Source organism: Cheilinus undulatus, linkage group 16, assembly GCF_018320785.1.
Source record: "Cheilinus undulatus linkage group 16, ASM1832078v1, whole genome shotgun sequence".
NCBI lineage: Eukaryota > Metazoa > Chordata > Actinopteri > Labriformes > Labridae > Cheilinus > Cheilinus undulatus.
The window spans coordinates 20829362-20848763 of record NC_054880.1 but is presented as its reverse complement, the minus strand read 5'-3'; the positions used below and the strand labels follow the sequence as shown (position 1 = coordinate 20848763).

The following is a 19402-nucleotide window of genomic DNA, read 5'->3' as shown; positions in this document are numbered from 1 at the left end:
AACCATGTATGGTAAGAAAAGTTCCCTTTATAAAATCAACATTTGTGTTTGTATGCATGCTGTACAAAGAAACTTAATGGTAAATGGGCTTAAGCTTATTCAGCACTCTTAGTTGTCTGACTACTCAAAGTGCCTTAACACCGCAGGTCACACCTGCCATTTACTCCACATTCACACACTGATGGCGAAGATTTCTATACATCGAAAAAGTTTAAAAACCCGATTCACATGTAGGCTGCCCTGTGCATTGCACTCTGGGTACTGATGTCATCAAGTTGCGTTGCTCTTTTCTGTGGAGTGCAATCCTTAAAACCCTTTGATTTTTAACTTAAGTGAAGTTTTAGTGAAAGGTAAAAAACTGTAATGTAGGTCAAGGTGAAATAAATCAGAAAAATGGGGCTTATCAATGTAATCATTTGACATCATTACCCACAATGCATTGTACAACAATGGCAGCCTACATATGAATCTTTTTTAAATCTAATTTTTCCATTCTTGAAAAAAAAAAATCCTAATTTTGATTTTTTATCCCGTAATTATGACTAAGGATTCTTTTCTTTTTAATTGACTAACTTCTACATTTTTCTTTTTTAAGTGGCGGAAATGGGCTTCTATAGGATTCCCTGTAATGTAATATAAAAGGGTATGAAGGTTGTATCAGGTTTTCATTAGCCAGATTTTGGTTTGACTGCAGTGTTGCAATATATCAATATTTTAGATATTTTGGTCTGCATGTGTTTTTAAACATCCATCTTTCCCAGGCCATCAGCTAATTCGTTTCATGATCATTATGATTTGACATGATAGCATGCTTCTATGAAGGACTTGTTCTCTGTCACTGTCACTGTTTTGAGTAAAGGCATCGTTGCTTTTGAGCCTTTCCCTCTGCTGTCTCCTGTCATCCACGCTCTAGACGGGCAGGCAGACAGGGCACCCTGGTCACGGCACGATGGGAGCAACCACTGGGATCTACCATTTCCGCTGGTGTGTCTCCTCTCCTCTCCTGTGGCGGTCTCTCTCCCTCCTACTCACACAACCCGCACACATAAAAAATAAACACACACCACATCCAGTCCCCCTCTGGAGAGATCAATTTCACGGGATCACACGGCGAGCTCTGGTTCCCAGGCGCTCCTCACGCGCTCTGCAGACGTAGACGGTTCCCTCGCACAACCTGACTCCTGACCCTCCGTCATTACCGAGGTCAGAGGAGCTGCAACCCCCTCGCTGCAGTGGGGGGTGGGGGGGCCTTCAGACTTCTCTCCCAAGTCATGGAAGGGAGGCCCGTTTGGTTCTGTCTTTTTTTCTTAAGGCCAAATGTCAAACGCTAAAACATGTTTCAACTGTTCGGCCTCGTTATCGAATTAGGGAGTGAAGATTGGTGATTAGAAGTTTGTGTGCCGAAAGGGAGTGTGTCTGGTGTGAGTGTGTGTTTGACAAATGCGTGAAACCAATGTTGTTTTTCGCCTCACATTTCGACATACCTCCATGTCAGGCCTGAGATCACACCACAGCCATATCAAAGGATCAAATTTGGAGCAATGTGAGACAAACCGTGAACTTCTTTCGATACTCGTGACTTCTGTCACAGGGCAGCAGGTTTTCCTCACCAATCTCAGCTGCCACTCTGACTCAAATTTTCTTCCATAATGTAAAATGTCAAAACAAGACGAAATTCACAGTTTTTAAAGCGGACAGGGCCAATTTGAAAGCGTGACTGGGTCAAACAGGAGGCGAATAATCACCTCAAGCTGAGATGAAAGTTAAATTTCCGCCTTTGTTCTCTGACTTTCTCTCACTCTCTCCTTGCAGTGACCACCCACCGGGAGTTTCACCAACTGTAGACATGAGTCACACCCGGACCCCCACAAAACCAGCCACTCCACTTCCCACTTCAGCCCCAGATTAGAGTCAGACAGCTGATTATTCCTGCATCCTGTGAATAATCACCAACAGGTACGTCAGTCTTTTTCATTAAACTTGACTGAATGCAACAAATGGAAGTGGAGTTCTGCTCCGTCCACCTGTTGAATTCAGATCTCACAATTACCAGACTGAGGATTAGAGAGTTACCATTTAGGGGATCAGGGATTGAAGATGAAGGGTGGCGGTAGTGGTGGTGGGCTCAGGTCTTCTGAGTTTCCTGTACTCAGAAAAAAATTGCAGACCTGATCCCTGAAACATATGTCTATCAAATCTGCTGTCTGGAAATGCTACAGGTGTCTCAGAGCCCTTATATCCAGGAGCAGGAGGCGATTTATAACCCCGTCTGTTCTGCTCGAGCAGTGGTTCCCAAACTTTTTTACATAGAGCCCCCCCTTCACATATCTAAGAAGAGCTGTGTCAAAAACACATATCAATTTGAATTGTCTGCGTCATTTATAGCCAAACAAAACAGCCAAAAATACAAGCATTATTACCAAAGGACTTGTATGAATCATTCATGTTTTACTTACATAGTTTGACCCTAATTTCAACAACCTCAAAACAGACAAACCCTCCTGCCCCCCCTAAAATTTCTGGCGTCCCCCCAAAGGGGTCCTGCCCCCCAGGTTGGGAACCAAGGTGCTAGGGGATAAGCTAACGACAACTGAATGACTTTCATGTAAAAATTGGATGAGGTTAATTTTTCTTTAAACTTAATTTTTTTGTCCAAAAATATTAAAAATGCTTCATTGAGAAAAATGTCGGCATGCATCACAATCTGAAAGAACCTGAGCACTGTTGTTTAGTGATGGCAAGGTAATTCATAGACCACTTTACATACCTAAAGCAATTCAAAGTGCTTTAGAGAGTTAAAAACAGAATGAGCATTAAAGACATGAAATTGAGCAGTTACACATCTCTGCAAGGTTTCCAATAACGGGGCATTGAAAGTAAAGTAGTGGGTCAAGAAAAAGCTCTGAGATGTTTTTTGTGGTAGTGTTATTTATAAAAATTTAATAAGGAGTGACGCACTGTGAGGCCTAATGACCTGAACTTTGACCTTCAGAATCCAATTAATTCATCCTTGAGTCAGAGTGGAAATATGTGCAAATGTTGAAGATAATGCTTGAAACCTTTAGACATACTGTTCACTAGCAAGGGATGCACACGAGCCCCATTTGACCTATGACCTCCAAGATCTAACCAGTCCATTCTTGAGTCAGGGTTAATGACTGTGCAAAATTTGATAACCCATCAAAGTGTTCTTTAGATATCGTTTGCAATATTAGCCTGTATGGATATTCGTACGTAAGAACAGACAACCCAAAAATGTATTACCTCAGGCTCTGCTGCAGTAGCTTAGAAATTCAAAGACAAACCCCTAAAAACCATCCTGCAGCTTACGTACGCAAGGGCAGCAAATGTGCATCTACAGCTGAAAGAAACACAACCTTAGATGAAGGGATTTTGATCTTTTCTGCCAAGGTATGTAATATTTCCTTGTTATATTTAGATTTAAAATATGCCCAAGTACTTAACATCATCTTGCACTAGTTTGTATCTCATTGCTTTTTAAGCTTTAAGAAGATAGATTATGTATCCTGAGGTTCACAAATACCATGTTTATGCCTTCACAGCAGTGATAGCCAGGACCAGGCGTTATGTTTTCAGGTTTTCCGACTGTTGGCCCTTTTCTTTTGGACGTACTATCTCAGGAATAATTTGAGGGATTTTCTTCAGACTTTGCAAAAACTTCGAGTCTGATATGATTAGATTTTGGAGGTCATACAACAGAGTGCAAGGTCAGTGGGCCTCGTGTTCATCCCATACTTGTGAACGTAATATTTTAAGAACCATGTTACGGATTTTCTCCCAACTTTGCTCAAATGCCATCTGTGACTTCAGGTTGAGCTCAAGGTTGAACTGAGTTGAAAAAGATCCATTAATGGAGCCGGTAGGTTTCACTTTTAATGAGCGATACTCAGGACTTCTGTCCTGGGATGCTTGACAACTGCACATCAATTTAGCACGGAGAAGATCGAGCAAGGCTGGAAATTTCAGAAACCATATTAAAATATCTGCTTAAATTAAAGAGTAAAATACTCCAGCGGATGCTAAACCATTGCTAGATCGCATTTCACTTCACTACTTTGACAAAAGGAGGAGAGAATAAAGCTCATCTAAATCATACTTCTCAAACACACTATAGTAAACTAAAGCACATTTATTCATAAATAGGTTGCTTACTCATGGTAAAAGCTCAAAAATACAAAAAAAAAGGACAAAAATGTATCTTCTCACATGGCTGGGCTCAATTCTGTAATTATGGGTGAACTTTTTTGGTCTCATGGGCAGAGGAGTTCGATGGCACTGAAAATGTATCAGTGGGTGACTGCAGCGCAGTTATGATGGACCCGGCGGAAGTTTTGGGTTAGCCTGATGTTCATCCCTTGCCTGTAAACACGATACTTCAATATGGACATGATACTTTAAAAAAATAAAATTTTACCAGTAACACTACTTCAAATAATGTCACAGCTGTTTTTCTTGACCTATGACTGTACTGTCATACTGCACTGTTACACACACACTACATAAATAATCCCTCTTTTTTATCCTGTTTGTTTAACCACTTATTTTATATACTTTGCAGAGCAGAAACATGGGCAGATTTGACAAGTCCATCAATACGAAGTGAATGCAAGGACTACAGTATATCCAAAAAGGTCATTACACACTTACATTAAAAATGTTGAAGAAGTCTAAACAGAAACATTTTTTGCATGTATTTTTTATGGAATCCCTGCTATCACAATAGGAAGTGATGCAACAAATAAACAAGAAGAAAAATGAGAAGGAGAACGTGACATAAAGGACAAAAAAAAAATCTTTGTCAAGAATTGTGATATGTTGATTTAGAAGAGATTGTCCATTAGTTTTAATTAACAGGTGTTATAAATATAAGACTAAGTTGTTTCATTCAGTGTGTTTGCATCATTATTTTCCAAATAAATAGTTTTCTTTATAAAGGAGGTTATTTAATGATCTAATAATTATAATCTAAGACTGTTTAAACAGGGTTATCTTATATTTGGGCCTATAGGATAAAATACAAAATTCAGCAAACAGCAGAAAATGCAGGGTTAGTAAATTTGATAATATTGATGTAATCATTCAGGGCATAATAGGGGAAAATACTTCCATTGTATTTCAATGGGCCAGCGTCTTGTAAAGCAAACATTAGTCTTGTGTCGCTGCAGTTTCTCCCACTCTAGTGTTTCTGCGTGTGACAGCCAGGCCTGGGACACCTCCCATGGGGGGCTGAGACAGAGATAAGTGTCAGCGGGTCAACGCTGACACATCCTTCACTTCCTCACACGCTGAGAAACGTGTTCTGTGTTAACCAACAGTGAGTGGAGAAGACCCCTCGAACAAAACTCACAGAGGAACTGTCAGTGACTGACGGGGGGCAAACAATGAAACCACGTTCAAACCCCCCTCCCTCCTGAAGGACAATACTCAGCCCTGCCTCACAAACAGCCCACCCTCCTTAAGACTCACACTCATAAACAATGTCCCTTTCTCCCTCGTAGCCTCTCTCTCTTTAAGGCACAATGCTCGGGTGTCACACACGTCTGGAGCAGAATTAGCCGTCGCTTCCTCTCCCTGTCAGGGGAAACAAAGATGGCCTTCCTCAGTGCTACACACAGCTCTATTTATAAACAATAACAAGGCTCGCCGTCCGCAGGGTTTCACCAGAGAGCCGCTCGGAGTATTGTTTTCTGGCGGACGAACATCTGTCTGTGGCAAACCTGCAGACGCCGCAGCTCTGTGTCTCACAGTGACTCACTGACGGTCACACCTTCAAAACCATGAGGTAAATATTTAAAGCCCCCCTGCACTCAGAGGGTGTTTTAGGTATGGATGTTGTACCCTCAAGGATGATCTAAATGCAGAGTTTCAAACCAGAATAGGGTTGTTTTTCCCCCAAAATCGTGCTGGGGAAATTAAATACCTTGTAACCTTTTGCCCAGCTGAGTTTACCTATTGAAAATAAATATTCCTTGATTATGGGTTTGTTAATTCACATGTTTAAACAGATTCCAATTTTGTGCAATTGTAGCAAACATGATATTTCATATTTGATACTGCTTTTGTAAACAGTATGTTCAGTTTGGGTTAAAGCAGTGGTTCATAAAGTGGGGGGTGTGATCCCCTCGAAGGGTCATGAGACGTTGAAAGAGGGGTCACAAGATGCAGGCTGTAGTATGTCCGCTCAGGGCTTCTGTCTGTAAGTGGAGACTACTTATACTCTGGTTCCAACCTTTCTTAACATAAATTAATGTAAAAAATATGAGGTTTTTAGGCTCTTGTGTTCTTTTATTTTGTCTGTATGCCTGTGTGCAATGTTATGCTCTGGATCCCCAGTCACTGGCAGTTATTTTGGGGCTTGCAGACTGGCAATTTTAGGAACCCCTGTGAAGGATTTAGGCTTTATTTCAAATCAAGACTATCCCACAAATGTCAAGGTTTTGTTGCACGGTGTATTCACAATTGTAAGCAAACAAGAAAAAGAAAGTTATATTCATATTTAAAGCCACGAAAAGCAGCTAAGCAGGATATTCAAAGTCAAATTTATTTTTATAGCACATTTAAAGCTGACCGAAGTGCTTTACTGTGAAAGACTAAAGACAGATGCGAATAAACACATCAGAGACAGTGAAGAGACAATAATATTGTGTAGTATTAACAAAAAAATTTCCTCTGAGTCCGAGGGACGACCAGGAGAGACTGATCAGAGGAGTGCAGTGATCTTGGTGAAGTGTAGTGGATTAAAGGGGTGGAAAAATAGGAAGGAGATTTGAAAACAAGTAATACAATTTTAAAATTAATTCTAAAATGGACAGGGAGCTAGTGGAGGGAGGAGAGCCATGGTGGTGATGAGCTCACACTTTCTGGTACCTGTTAAAATCTAGCAGCAGGGTTTTGTACATACTGTAGATGTGAGAGGGACGACTGACTGGCTCCCATGTAGAGGGACTTGCAGGAGTCTAAACGGGATGATATAAGGGCATGAATTACTTTCTCAGTATCACGGAGGCTTAAAAACTGTTATATTCAGCAAATGTTCATAATTAGAGGAAGAAGCCTCTCACCACAGAGTTAATTTAATTTAGAAATTGGGTTTTGACATAAGCTGACAGTGGGCTGAGACTAGTGTGGTCAGGAAAAGCAGGTGGGCCAAAGAGGATTACCTCGTTTTTTGCTTTTTTTTAAACCATTTAGTTTATAAAAATGTGTGCCATCCAATCTTTGATGTCCTGTCCTTAGGGTTGTTGCAACTCAGGAGGGGATTAATCTGGATATCTGCAAAGCAGTGGAAAGATATTTTATATTATTTAAAGTGTAAGTGAACCCCAGCTCAGAGCTAACTCCGCCTACTTCAGTATTTCAAAAAATGCACAGAAAACGAGCAGTTTGGCACTGAGAAGAGGTAGGGGAAAAAGACGGGGGTTTCCAGATGAAGTGGAAGTGAAAGTGACTCCCCTTCCTAGAAAGTTACACAGAGTCCTGCAGCACTGCTGTCTCATAGCGATCTTTTGAGGTGGAGGATTTTCCCTCTCCAGAGTCCCCTGAAGCAGGCTGTAGTGTGGTGAAGGACTGTGGTGGTCCTGAGGACTACCTGTTTGGGCCATCTGCTCCAGCACCAGCATTACTAAAGCCTAAGCAGTGCAGGTGCAGGAGAGGATGGGAGTGGTCTCTGAAAGGTAAAGTCAGTTAGAGATGGTAACTTTCTACATTTTATGTAAAGTTTGTGATGTAAAAACCTACCGATAGTAGGTTTCTTCATCACATAAGCACCGCCTTCTCAGAAAAAAATTTTCAAAGCAGATGTCTGTTTGAAAATTAAAAGTTGTAAAATTTAAATTTGTATCAATTTGGTGCAAATGTCAGAAATAACACCAGCACTGATGTGTTTTATCATAGTTCAGTCAGATACTTCAGTGTTGAGCTGAAAAAAACTGTTTAAGTTTTCACTACTACTTTAATAAGGGAATCCACAGGCAGCATGTAAAGGAAAAACAAGAACAGGTGCTAAAACTGAGCCCTGGGGGACACCACAGGTAAGGTGGTTGAGGAGGAAAAACTGTTCTGCCAATTCACATTAAAACTTTCGTTATTAAGATAGGATTTAAAATAGGTAAAAGCATCCCCCCTCCCGATCCAAACCCAGTCTCTAAGCCTGGCAAAGAAGGCTTAAATCTACTGTGTTTAAAGCAGCACTGGGGTCTGTAAGAATTCAAATAGCCCAGTCTCCATTGTCTGCTGAATAAAACAAGTCAGAGAGAACTTTTAAAGAGCTGTCTCAAACCAGAATGGAGCAAGTCAAATAAATAATTGTCTTTTAAAAAGTAAGTTATTTGCTTTCTCCAAAAAATTAAAAATGTAAATTGTTTTTTTTTTTTAAGAAGGGGGCTAAACCCCTGTTTAAAATGTCTCTGAAGACATTTTTAAAAGTTTTTTTTTCTTCAATCGTCATTCAAATATATTTCTTTTAATTTGTTGGTTGAAAATTCCAGAAGGAGATTTTTTTAAACATACTTGAAGCTTTCCTCTCATCACTGATTGAGAGGAAATGTCATCCGCTCACATAATGAATTAGACTACTGCAACTTTCGCAGCTGAACTTATAAAGACAACATAATGATGGGCATTGTCACCAGAAAGTCTTTAGTACATTTATTTGGATAATAAACAATCAAAAACCTTTTAAAAGGCTTTGACTTTAAGACCTTAAGCTTAAGTTAGTTGTCAAGTGGGTTTCACTCCTGCTGCGGTAATACATAGAAAACAAACGTATTTACTGGTTTAACAATGCATCAAAATGGACCCTCCTCCATTACTCTGTTAAATATTTATTTTTCCCATGCAACTACTATTTTGGGTGGGGTTTCTTCAAATAAAGACTAAAAATAGAGACTGATGTATCCACTGATTGAGTCTTAAGGAGAATCCCTTCAAAGAAGGAGAAAAAAATAAATAATGCATACTGTTTTGGCACTGTGCATATGAACATGCTGGGAAAATGTCTATTAGATGAACAAATAAAGACAAAAAAAGAACATAATACTGCAGCCTTTTTCTTTTGATGGACATCAGTCATCAGCTGAGTCAGTCAGGATGTGATTCATTAGAGCAGAGTAGAGGAAAGGTTGATGAGGTTTAACTGATGTCTCAGTAATCTTCATGTCTTGTTTGTCTGTGTACTTCCAAAAGCATAAAGACATGACTAAACACATTTTCTTTTTACTTGAATTACAGATAACCCAGATAATCTGACTGTTTTTAAATGATTTGGACTAAATGTCTCCAAAAAAGTATTGAAATCTGACTGAAGTGAAAATGAAAATCAAAGTTAGTCCCCATGACCGAGACACCACAGAGAGTACACTAAATAGCTAACAGTTTAACATGACTTTGTTTATTCAAGGAGTAACTGAGAGTTCCTGAACATGATATCAACATCATCTATCAATGTCACTCTGTCAGCAGCACAGCCGAGCTTCATTTACACCCACTGAAGTCATGTAGATCCACAGGAAATCAAATCTAAACAAAGTGATGCAGCTAAACACCTGATGACATGTGAAGCGCTGTGTAAATATATACAGTACAGCACGTGTAATTACACTTAATGCAAAAAACATGGACTGTACACGCCAATGGAGGGAAATTATGGTGAAATGCTCCTTTGAAACAACTTTAAAGCCTATGCTAGCAAACATTTCCTTATTTATTTTTGCTTCAGATTCAGTTTGTTTTTTGTAGAGATAATATATCCTTAAAATACGCACTAATTAAACTGAAATTCAAAGCTCTTTTTTCAAGCTTATACTTACAAAAATACATAACTCTGTATGTAAACACAGCACAGTTCTACTGGGGATTTTTTCTACCAGCCTCCTTGTAAATTCCTGCATTAAGTTATGGTGAGAGGATGTGAAAAAGCAGCTGGTAGTATTTAGGAAAGTCACTGTGAGTGGGAGGGTGGCGATAATGACAGTCATTTCATTTGTCAAGCACCTGATCCGTGCAGTCTTTGAGCATGTAAATAATAAACCATTAACTTTTTGCTCTTTAGGTGATCCCATTAATAAGTCAAACTACATGGAGTGCTAATTTCGAGGTCTAAATTGTAGTCATAGCGTTGGACTTGTGCTTTGCCTTTGTTTTCCATGTTACCCCTTTCAGGCCACGTCCTACTTCTGAAACAACCTCCCTCCTGTTGCACAGGGAGAGTTTCCCACTTTAAGGTGCATGTGTGTACAACTAATTCAAGCAGTTTTCACATTCACACTCCTAAAAAGAATCTCAAGCAGACTGTCCCTGTGAGGAGACAGACCTGTGTATCTGAAAATACTTGATACTTAGTGCTGACTAAAATAAAGGGCTACTGAAAATTCAATAATTTGATTCCACACAGAAAATTTCAGAAAGTTTCAGGAGTTTTTTTTGCTAATGTGAACAGGGCTCAAGTAGGCAAATGAACATAATTTTTTTGCAGTTCTTCCCTTGATTTCTTAATTCTCCCTCTTTTTAAGTATTAGTGTCCATGTAGCAATATTCAGCAGTTTGTAGCTTAAGAGAGTGTTTAGAGAGACAAAATTACCTTAATCTAACTGCAAAAGACAGACTGCAGTACATGGAGGATGCGATGAAGATCATTTAAGGGAGATAATAAAGTAAATATGTGCAAACAAGAAATTAAAAAAAAAAAGAAGAAGAAGAAGCTTAGAGTGAGCAGTGGAGATGAATTGGCACTGCAAACCCTGATTATTTTGTCCCTGCATTAGAGTCAGTTTGGTGGCCTGATTTGCAGCGAGAGAGGAGGAGGGTGGAGGATTTGATGATGTCGCGTTGCGGGCCCTCACCTTCAAAGGGCGGCCCCTGAAAGGCCCTACTAATCACAACATGTGATGAGACCGGTAGAACAAAGACAGCCGTGCAGAAAATAACAGCGTGGGAACTCTGGGTGAACTTGAAATACAACAAGAGAGAGGGCTCACCCCCCTCCTCCTCCCCCCTCCTCCTCTCCCACCTCCCCCCCAGTTACACACACAGAAACACATGCACACAGTGGGTACCTAATGCGGACGCACACCTGTGTTTATTGTGACAAAGGCTTCAGGTTGCATGCACCCTAACGTATGTGAACGCAGCTTTAACAAACACTTCTCTATGAACAAACACATAAACACACACTAAGAATGAGTTCGATGAATGTGGGAGTGTATCTGTGTCTGTCCTGCTTTAAGCATAGCCTTGTTCAACAACAATAAGATGAAAACAGCCCTAAGTGCTTCCTCTTATTCATAAGAACCAAACAAGGCAGCCTCCTCTCTCTGTGATGACCATTATGCCTTTGGTTGCTTCCCACTGATAAAGATCGCCGTATTACTGCATGTGTATGTGTAAGTGTGTATAGTTTACAATTCATTCTTTAGCTGAGCTCTACGAGAACAACAAATCAAAAACAGAGCATTCCCTCAGAGAATAAAGGACGGTGTGTCTAATTCACAATGCAATATTGTTTGAAAGTCCAATAAGTCATGGTTTTATGTTTCCTCACTGAACACTCAAGCTGGGTTTCTCCTTGCCTTAATGGGTGTTTTTAATGGACATTTGCTGACATTTTGAAATGAGCATTTTCTTCTCTAATGGCCAGAAGAACTAGAAGAAATGTAAGTGTGTCAATGATAGGTTTAAAATAGAAAATAAGATAAAACTATAAGACATTTTTCTAGTTTAATCTTCTTTATCTTTTGTGTGCAACTGTTATTTGTCAGTAATTTGAAAATTGAAAAACAAATAGCTCTTTATGTCTAGGGATATTTCAGTAGTAATTATTGCATGATTTAATGGTACTGTTCTAAAGAATTTTTTTTTGGAATATCTAACTTTTATTTAGCTAACATACACAATTAGTACAGTGGCCAGTGCAAAATAAAAAAATTACAAAGTCTGAAATACTTTTACTAAGTTCAAAACAAATTTGCATCAACCAAGACATTTTAAAAATTTTTTACAAATGAAGAAACAAACATTTTAGGAAGAGAAAAGTCAGATTCAAAATTACAAAGTTTGAAACACTTGTACAAAACTTGAAACAAATTTTAGTTACAACTTGTGAATTCATCTCAGCTTGTAAATTTGTTTTGTACCGCGTAAATTTAAAAAATTGACTTTTTTTTCATGAAATGTAGAAATGTTTTGTTAAAGGAGTGACTTTGTCATTGAGAGTCAGACTAGAGTTGTCAATATGTTTCAAGCTAGCCAAAGTGTTTCAGACTTTTTAATTTTGTTTTGGACTTTTTGTACATTTGTTTTGTAAAATGTAAATTTGTTCAGTTATTTGTAAAACTGTTGTGCTGATGTCAATTTGTTTTATGAGGTGTAAAAATGTTTGGTTAATGCAAATTTGTTTCAGACTTTGTAGTTTTGTATTGCACTTCTTGACCACTGTAGTTAGCAATACAATACAAGAACTTTATTTATCCCTGAAGGGAAATTCAGTGACCATCATTTAGCATTTTAAAGTATATAACTGCATGTGAAATCTGTGTATATTTAATACAGCTGCACATCTTTTAAGATTAAGTTAAAGATATTAGAAAATGATTTAAAATATATGCGTTTACTGTAGAGATTAATACAACTCTAATGGCTGCTAAGACTGATGCTGCTGAAGCTAGCAGGTGGCTCTTTTGGCCTGGCATAAAGACCTTAAACTTACAGTGTGTCCCAAAAGCCATACTCCTGCACTAAATACTAAACACTTTGATAAGTGTGCATAGTGCACTCACACTGAGAAATAAACTCAAATGCAGTATACTGGCATACTTAAAAACATCCAAGAATTGAACGGCAGTTCATTTCATTCAAGAAAAATGCAATAACAGCAAAATAAGTTCATTTTCTGTAAGCAAATTATGTTAACAACAAAAAATACAAGTTACATGTATCAGTGAGTGAAAAAAGCTGACAAATTTCAATCCTAATCACCTAAGGTCTAGTTATAACTTACTGTTAAAAAGGAGTACAAGAAGAAATGCAGCTAGCATGGCCTTTCAAGCAAAACAGGAGGAAAAATCTGGTTAACAACTCCTTGAAATCTCAGTTACTTTTCATACTGCCTAGCTTGCTTCCACTTCTTTTTTGAAAAATACCCTGCTAATTGTTAGCAACATCCCTGAGCTAGTGAGCTTAATAATCTCTCTTAATACTGATAATTGTCCTTGTTTGACTTCTTTCATATTTGAAATACATGTCAAGCCTATTGGTTCTGGTTGATAAATGTAAATAAAAAATAGATAAAAAGTTAATAAGTTCTATTTCTGTCAACAGTCCAGCTAAACTATAGCTAACAACTTCCAACTAGCTAGACAGGTAGCCTTGCTTATGGTAGTTTATGAAACGTCTGCTTTTTTACAAAATCAAAACTTGTGAAAATGTTGTACTATTCCTCAAGTTAGACAATTCTTCTTTGTTTAATAAAAGTTAAGCTTATTTGTTGTTTCGTTAGCTTTGCTTTTATTGTACTATAAAGCTAGCCTACATTCTTATCTCTTTACAGTAAGCTAGCTGCTAACTTACTACTGCAAAAAAAATCCAACATCATGGTGATGTAAAATGAGTGAAGATGTGTAACCCTGTACATATTGTAGGATCAGTCTTTACTAGGAGCTAGTGTGTTATTTGTGCCTCGGTGCAGGCCCTGCAGGAGACCCTCAGCTGAAGAGCTCCGTCTCCACATGCAGTAATGTGAGCCCCCCATGTATACAAACACGCCAGCAGCTCTGTCAAATTATTTGGGAAGTGTGTGTCTGTGTGTGTGACCATTATAGGAGCCACCAGTCTTGTGGTGGTGATGATGTGGAAACTCCGCGGGGAAAAAGACGAGGACGGCTTTGATTGCATTCAGCTCTTTTGTTTGGTACTTTGAGACAGACCTTGAAGTCCCCACAGCGTCTTTACCGTGCACGAGGTCTCTCTGTGGGGTAAGATTAGACTTGGTGGCTTCCTCTGGTTGCGGTGCTGCTCCCTGTCTCTCCTCCCGGGCTGAGTTAGTATTGGATTACAGGTTCACACGCTCGCTCGCAGACCGCCCGTCGCCCCGACCAATTGCTCCATTCATTCCAGCGCCGGAGACGGCCGCCGGCCTCTGATTGGTTATCAGCGCCGGTTGGGGAACTTTCCCACGGCCAGCGCGTGCTGACAGCCGGCCAGCCACTCCTCATCACCACCGGGACACACACGGGGAGGAGGTGGGAGGGAGAAGGGGGGCAAGTCACGGACCGAAAGTCCATTGGACCGCCGTCAAAGTTTCTCCAAAGATGTTCTACAAACTGTAAGATGGCTCACCAGAGTCAAGCATTGGCAAAACACATTCAAGCTTCACTTTATGAGGCAGAGGGCTGGTAAAGTGCATGTGAGGACTGATCTGGCAAAATCAGTTAAGTTAAAAAGGAAATATGTAACATTATTTTAGAGCAAGGTTGAAGATCAGGCATTGACAAAAGTACAAATTGGTTAATGATGAGTCTTGATTAGTAGATTTAGTTTGAGCTAATCAATTCAGATCACTCAAGCAATGAAAATATGATCTGCCCTTTAAATATACTTCAACATTCCAACATATATGGGGAAACAGGACACTTTAGATAATTATTGTGCTATCATAAGTGGCGATGCTATTTTTGAGTTAGAAAAAGTTCATGTTTAAAAGTGATAAAATTACATGACAACAGAGATTGTTAAGATGAAGCAGTTTGTCACCTAAAGCAAATTTTAAAGGTCATTTTTGATTGGCAGAGGGTCTATCTTACTGACAAACTTGTCCTAAATCTTTCTTGTACTTTGTCCAACCCTTCAGCCTCAAAAAATGATATTTAAGCAACTGGTCAGTAGCATAAAGTACCACTCATATCATATATTTTTCTGTTTCAAAGGTCACCTACTGCGTACAAACATAAAGTGATGACTGCTAAAATAGAAAAACGGCTATATATTTTGTTGCTAAAATGAGAATTTCTACTAATTCAAACATTTCTGTTGTATTTACAAGACCTGTGAAACTTCTCAAACTTTTATCTCATGGTAAGGATAAAAAAAATGTTTTCATGGTAGGATACCGTAGGCCTCCTACCACTGACATGGAGGCATTCAACTTCAACAGCTTTCAGTAACACCCACGGAGTGAGATGTCTTCACTTTTTTGTCCTCTCTGTCCTTGTCAAAGCGCACTGATATGTGTTTGGGCCAACTGCGTTGTCACTCAAACCCTGTGCTGCTTCCTGATTGGCTACTTCGCCTCGTTTCCCCGCCCGTGCTGGCCGGCTCCACAGTTGAAATGACACCGTGGGAAAGCTGGGCTCTTCAAACGGAGACGCTCCGGGCAAACCTGGGCAGACGCACGTCAGACGCAGACACAACAGGCTCTCTGAAGGACTATTGTGGACTCTTCAAAATGAAACGGAATCACGACTTTAGCTCCTCGGATAGTGAGCTGGATGAGACTATTGAAGTTGAGAAGGAGAGCGCGGATGAGAATGGGTAAGATATTTAGCCCTGAAGTGTTGGCTAAGCGAGGCTATATGTGACTAATATCAACGAATTATCCCGAGAGTTCACGTTGCTGAAATTTATTTGCTTGTTTTTCTCTTTCAAGCAATATTAGCTCTCCTCTGGGGTCAATGTCTCCCACTACATCCACGCAGGTGCAGGCGAGGAAAAGACGTCGAGGAGTAAGTACATTTACACGTGCACAAAAACTAATTTGAGCTCATGCTTGTCAGTGTGTCCTAAAATAATCTAATTTTTTTCATCAGATAATTGAAAAACGTCGACGGGACAGAATAAACAACAGCCTCAGTGAGCTCCGCAGGCTGGTTCCCAGCGCTTTCGAGAAACAGGTGAGCAACAGGCGTCATCACATCTTTATTATCGCCTTCTCACAGTTCAAAAATATGGAACTACTTTTTCTCTCGGATACATTATTTACATCCAGTTTTCCCCCTCACACTGCAGGGTTCAGCCAAACTTGAGAAAGCAGAGATTTTACAGATGACTGTTGACCACCTGAAGATGCTTCATGCTGCTGGAGGCAAAGGTATGTCATGGATCTATTAGACCTTTAGGTTGTTCAAAATGCGCACGTTTGAAAGGGGAATACTGGACTTAAGATACATTTGTGCCCAATTTGTTTTCTTTCTTGAGCATAAAAAGCACATACACACTTATAAATTTAACGGTAAGGCCCATATATTGTAAATCCCACCATGTCTAGCAGGCTTTATAGTTATTTTTGCAGTGATTTAAGGGATTTTTTTCTTTGATAGTCCAAATCTAGATGCATTAATCATTTGAAGCAGAGCTCATCAAACTCTTGTCAAGCTTGTTCTCTACTATGCAGATCAGGCGACGTGTCAAACTAAACTGGTTCCTTATTTCCTCTTCCCAGGTTATTTTGATGCTCACGCCCTGGCAATGGACTACCGTGGTCTTGGTTTCAGGGAGTGTCTTGCGGAGACAGCTCGCTACCTGAGCATCATTGAAGGTCTGGACAGCACAGACCCTCTGCGACTCCGCCTGGTCTCCCACCTCAACAACTACGCCAGCCAGAGAGAGGCTCACACCGGCCTGAGCCACCTCGCATGGGGCTCTGCGTTTGGGTCCCCTCCTGCCCACCTCACCCATCCCCTCCTCCTGCAGCACCAACAGGGGGCACCTTTGGCACCTTTACCCCGCAGCGCCACCAGCAGCCCACAAACCCCTTTGTCCACAACATCTTCTTCATCCACCTCTTCCTCCTCTTCTTCTTCGTCGTCCTCGTCGGCTGCAGAGACTCACATCCCCGGAAGGCGCAGCGGCAGCGCTACCCCTCACTCAGATCAAGGCCCCATCAGGGTTCCTCCCACCACTGCCGCTCCTGCTTCCGTCCCGCACCCCGCCCTTGTCCCTTCATCCTCCAAGCTCTCCCCTCCTCTGCTGTCCTCTCTCTCAGCGTTCCCCTTCCCCTTCAGCGCCTTCCCCCTCATCACCCCTGCCACCACTATCAGCCCTCCAACCCCAACATCCAGCGTGGGGAAACCATACAGACCGTGGGGGATGGAGATAGGAGCTTTCTGACTAAAGTGAACACTTCTCCATTATCTGCATAAAGACTCACTTTACTCCCCAGCTGAGCTGGACTTTCTAACGGACAAAACGTTTTATTTTCTCAGCTAAGAAAGTACTATTTTTTCTATGATGTTGACATCCTAACTAGCTATAGTATTTTTATTTTCCTGCTGTATGTATTATGTTTTGTATAGAAGAAAAAAACAAGGAGGGAGACCACAACTAAAAAGCAACAATGATTTATTGTGATTGATCTGTGTTCCTGCCCACCCCTTTAGAAGTTTCACCCCTGCTCTCAGCCTATCAGGAATGGCTTTTCCAGATGGTCAAGCAGTCCTCGCCCATCAAGTTCCTGGGCGAAACCCCCTCCTCCTTTTTGTTTTCCCCCTCTGAGCTGAAACACCAAGTGTTGGTGCCCTGGTTACACAGAAAGGGGGGAGTGAAAGGAGGGTCTGAGGTGGTCGAGAGTCACCCCCTTTTTACAGCATTTTATGGGGTGGAATAACCGAAACCAGGTGTTTGTTTGACTAAGTACTGGGAACAGAAGTTAGCTACCAGCTTGCTTGAAATAAACATACACATGATTTATACACAGCCTCATATGGCGCATTGTTTAAGCTCACTTCCTTAAGTTCTGCTTCCTCTCTTCTGTAAATGTTGTCCCTTACAATCAGGGCTTCACAAATGTTTTGACCAGTTCCTCAGCATTTCTCATGCAGCAGGTGTTTAGATATTTTATGTCTCTTTGTCTGCAAACTGTACAACTTCGAAATAGCAGATCAAGCTATATGTACGTGTTACAGCAGTAACACAAGACAGCAAAACTCAGTTCTTGTTTATTTATGAAGACTAACTCCTGCTTTCTGCCTAGCTACTGGTTCCTTCACTTTATGCTTGTATATTTTATGGTTGTAAAAAGCACAGACAAATCAGATTTCTCAGCTTTTTTTACAGTTGTTGCTGGTGGTGATGACAACGTCCCTGTAATAAAAGAGTTCAGATAAATCACCTGTGGCTTTTAATAGCATATTTTGTTCATGACTGAGAGTGTGCATGTGTTTAAAAATATTCTGCATGTACCTATATTTAAGTGTGCTTGTGCTTGTGGGTGCATTCGTAGTACGTGTTGATGCTTGGTATCAAATGAGGCTGCTTGTTTCTCCCAGCAGCCCTCTGTGTGTGCACAGGAAACCATTAACAAGGAGGGGATATCCTGGACAATAGCAGCCCGGCTGGCCCCATGCACCGCGTGGGAAACTAGAGGAGGAGGAAAGAAGGAGGGAGGGAGGAATGGTTGGAAGAGGATGAAGAAGGAGAGGAAGAAGGAAAGGATGGAGCATAGAGTAGAAAATGGAGCAGGAGAGAAGGGGAAGAAAGGAATAGGAGAGGGGGATCAAAGGAGAGAGGGATGGAAAAACTGTGTGAAAGGAAGTGTGCACAGAACACTTTTGTCCCTTTGCCATCGTTTCAGCTCGCACCAGCTGCACCTTCTGTTCTTGACTCCTACATGCCGACCCCTCTTCGGCTGATCCAAAACTTTCTCGCCAAAATATCCCTCGCTCTTTCATCTTTTTCTTTTAAAAAGGACACTCCCTCTTCCTCTTTTGTCATTCTTCTTCACCTCTTTCCTGTATAACTGAAGATGACGAGGGGCTGGGTAATGATGTCAGCTTCACTGCAGCCAAAATCACAGGCCCAATGAGATTTTCAACTGACACAACTTGTCCTTTGTCTCCCCCAGCTGGTTAGAAATGGTACTTCGTCAACAAAGACTGACACTGGAAGACCTTGAAAGGGCTGAGGAGGTGTAGGAAAAAAGTGCCAAAATGTATTTGATGTTTACTGTTTACGGAAGCATACTGAGTATCTCAAGTTGATTTTAAAAACTTTTTTAAAATCAGATATTGCTCAGTTAGATAATTCCCATTAAGTGAATAAATCTGCTGTTATTTGTTTAACTCACCTTTATACTCTTTTTTAATTCCATGGCATACAGTGTTTATTATCAGGTTCTCCCAGCTCAAAAAAAAAAAAAAAAAAAAAAAGATTGAAAGCCTAGAGCCTCATGCTTCAAGAGGGTTAGAGCCATAGGCCTGTGTGCATTAAATTTGAAGTTTACATCACAAATTATTATAGGTTAGTAATTAAGATGATTATTTACAATATGAATATGTTCATGTCTTTGTAATTCCATGTAGTATTTTAAAGTTTGAAGCTACTGCTGCAGGCTAGATGTCAGATGACATGAGCATGTTGCAGAGAGCCTTTTCCCCTACATTTTCAACAGCAAAGAGTC

At 40.4% G+C, this 19402-nt stretch overlaps 1 protein-coding gene across 2 annotated transcripts; it reads left to right on the top strand.

Annotated features, from left to right (window-relative positions):
- The first annotated feature begins 1172 nt into the window (after positions 1-1172).
- hey1 (hes-related family bHLH transcription factor with YRPW motif 1) lies at positions 1173-18100 on the top strand. Of its 2 annotated transcripts, XM_041808089.1 has the most exons (7): positions 1173-1203; positions 1813-1956; positions 15227-15540; positions 15656-15731; positions 15816-15899; positions 16015-16096; positions 16448-18100. In XM_041808089.1, exons 3-7 carry the CDS (start codon positions 15236-15238, stop codon positions 17113-17115), a joined length of 1215 nt encoding a protein of 404 aa, XP_041664023.1. In that variant the 5' UTR covers positions 1173-1203; positions 1813-1956; positions 15227-15235; the 3' UTR covers positions 17116-18100. The 2 variants fall into 2 exon arrangements, with proteins under 2 accessions (XP_041664023.1, XP_041664024.1); XM_041808090.1 differs by lacking the exons at positions 1173-1203; positions 1813-1956 and adding an exon at positions 5746-5803.
- The last annotated feature ends 1302 nt before the right edge of the window (positions 18101-19402 follow it).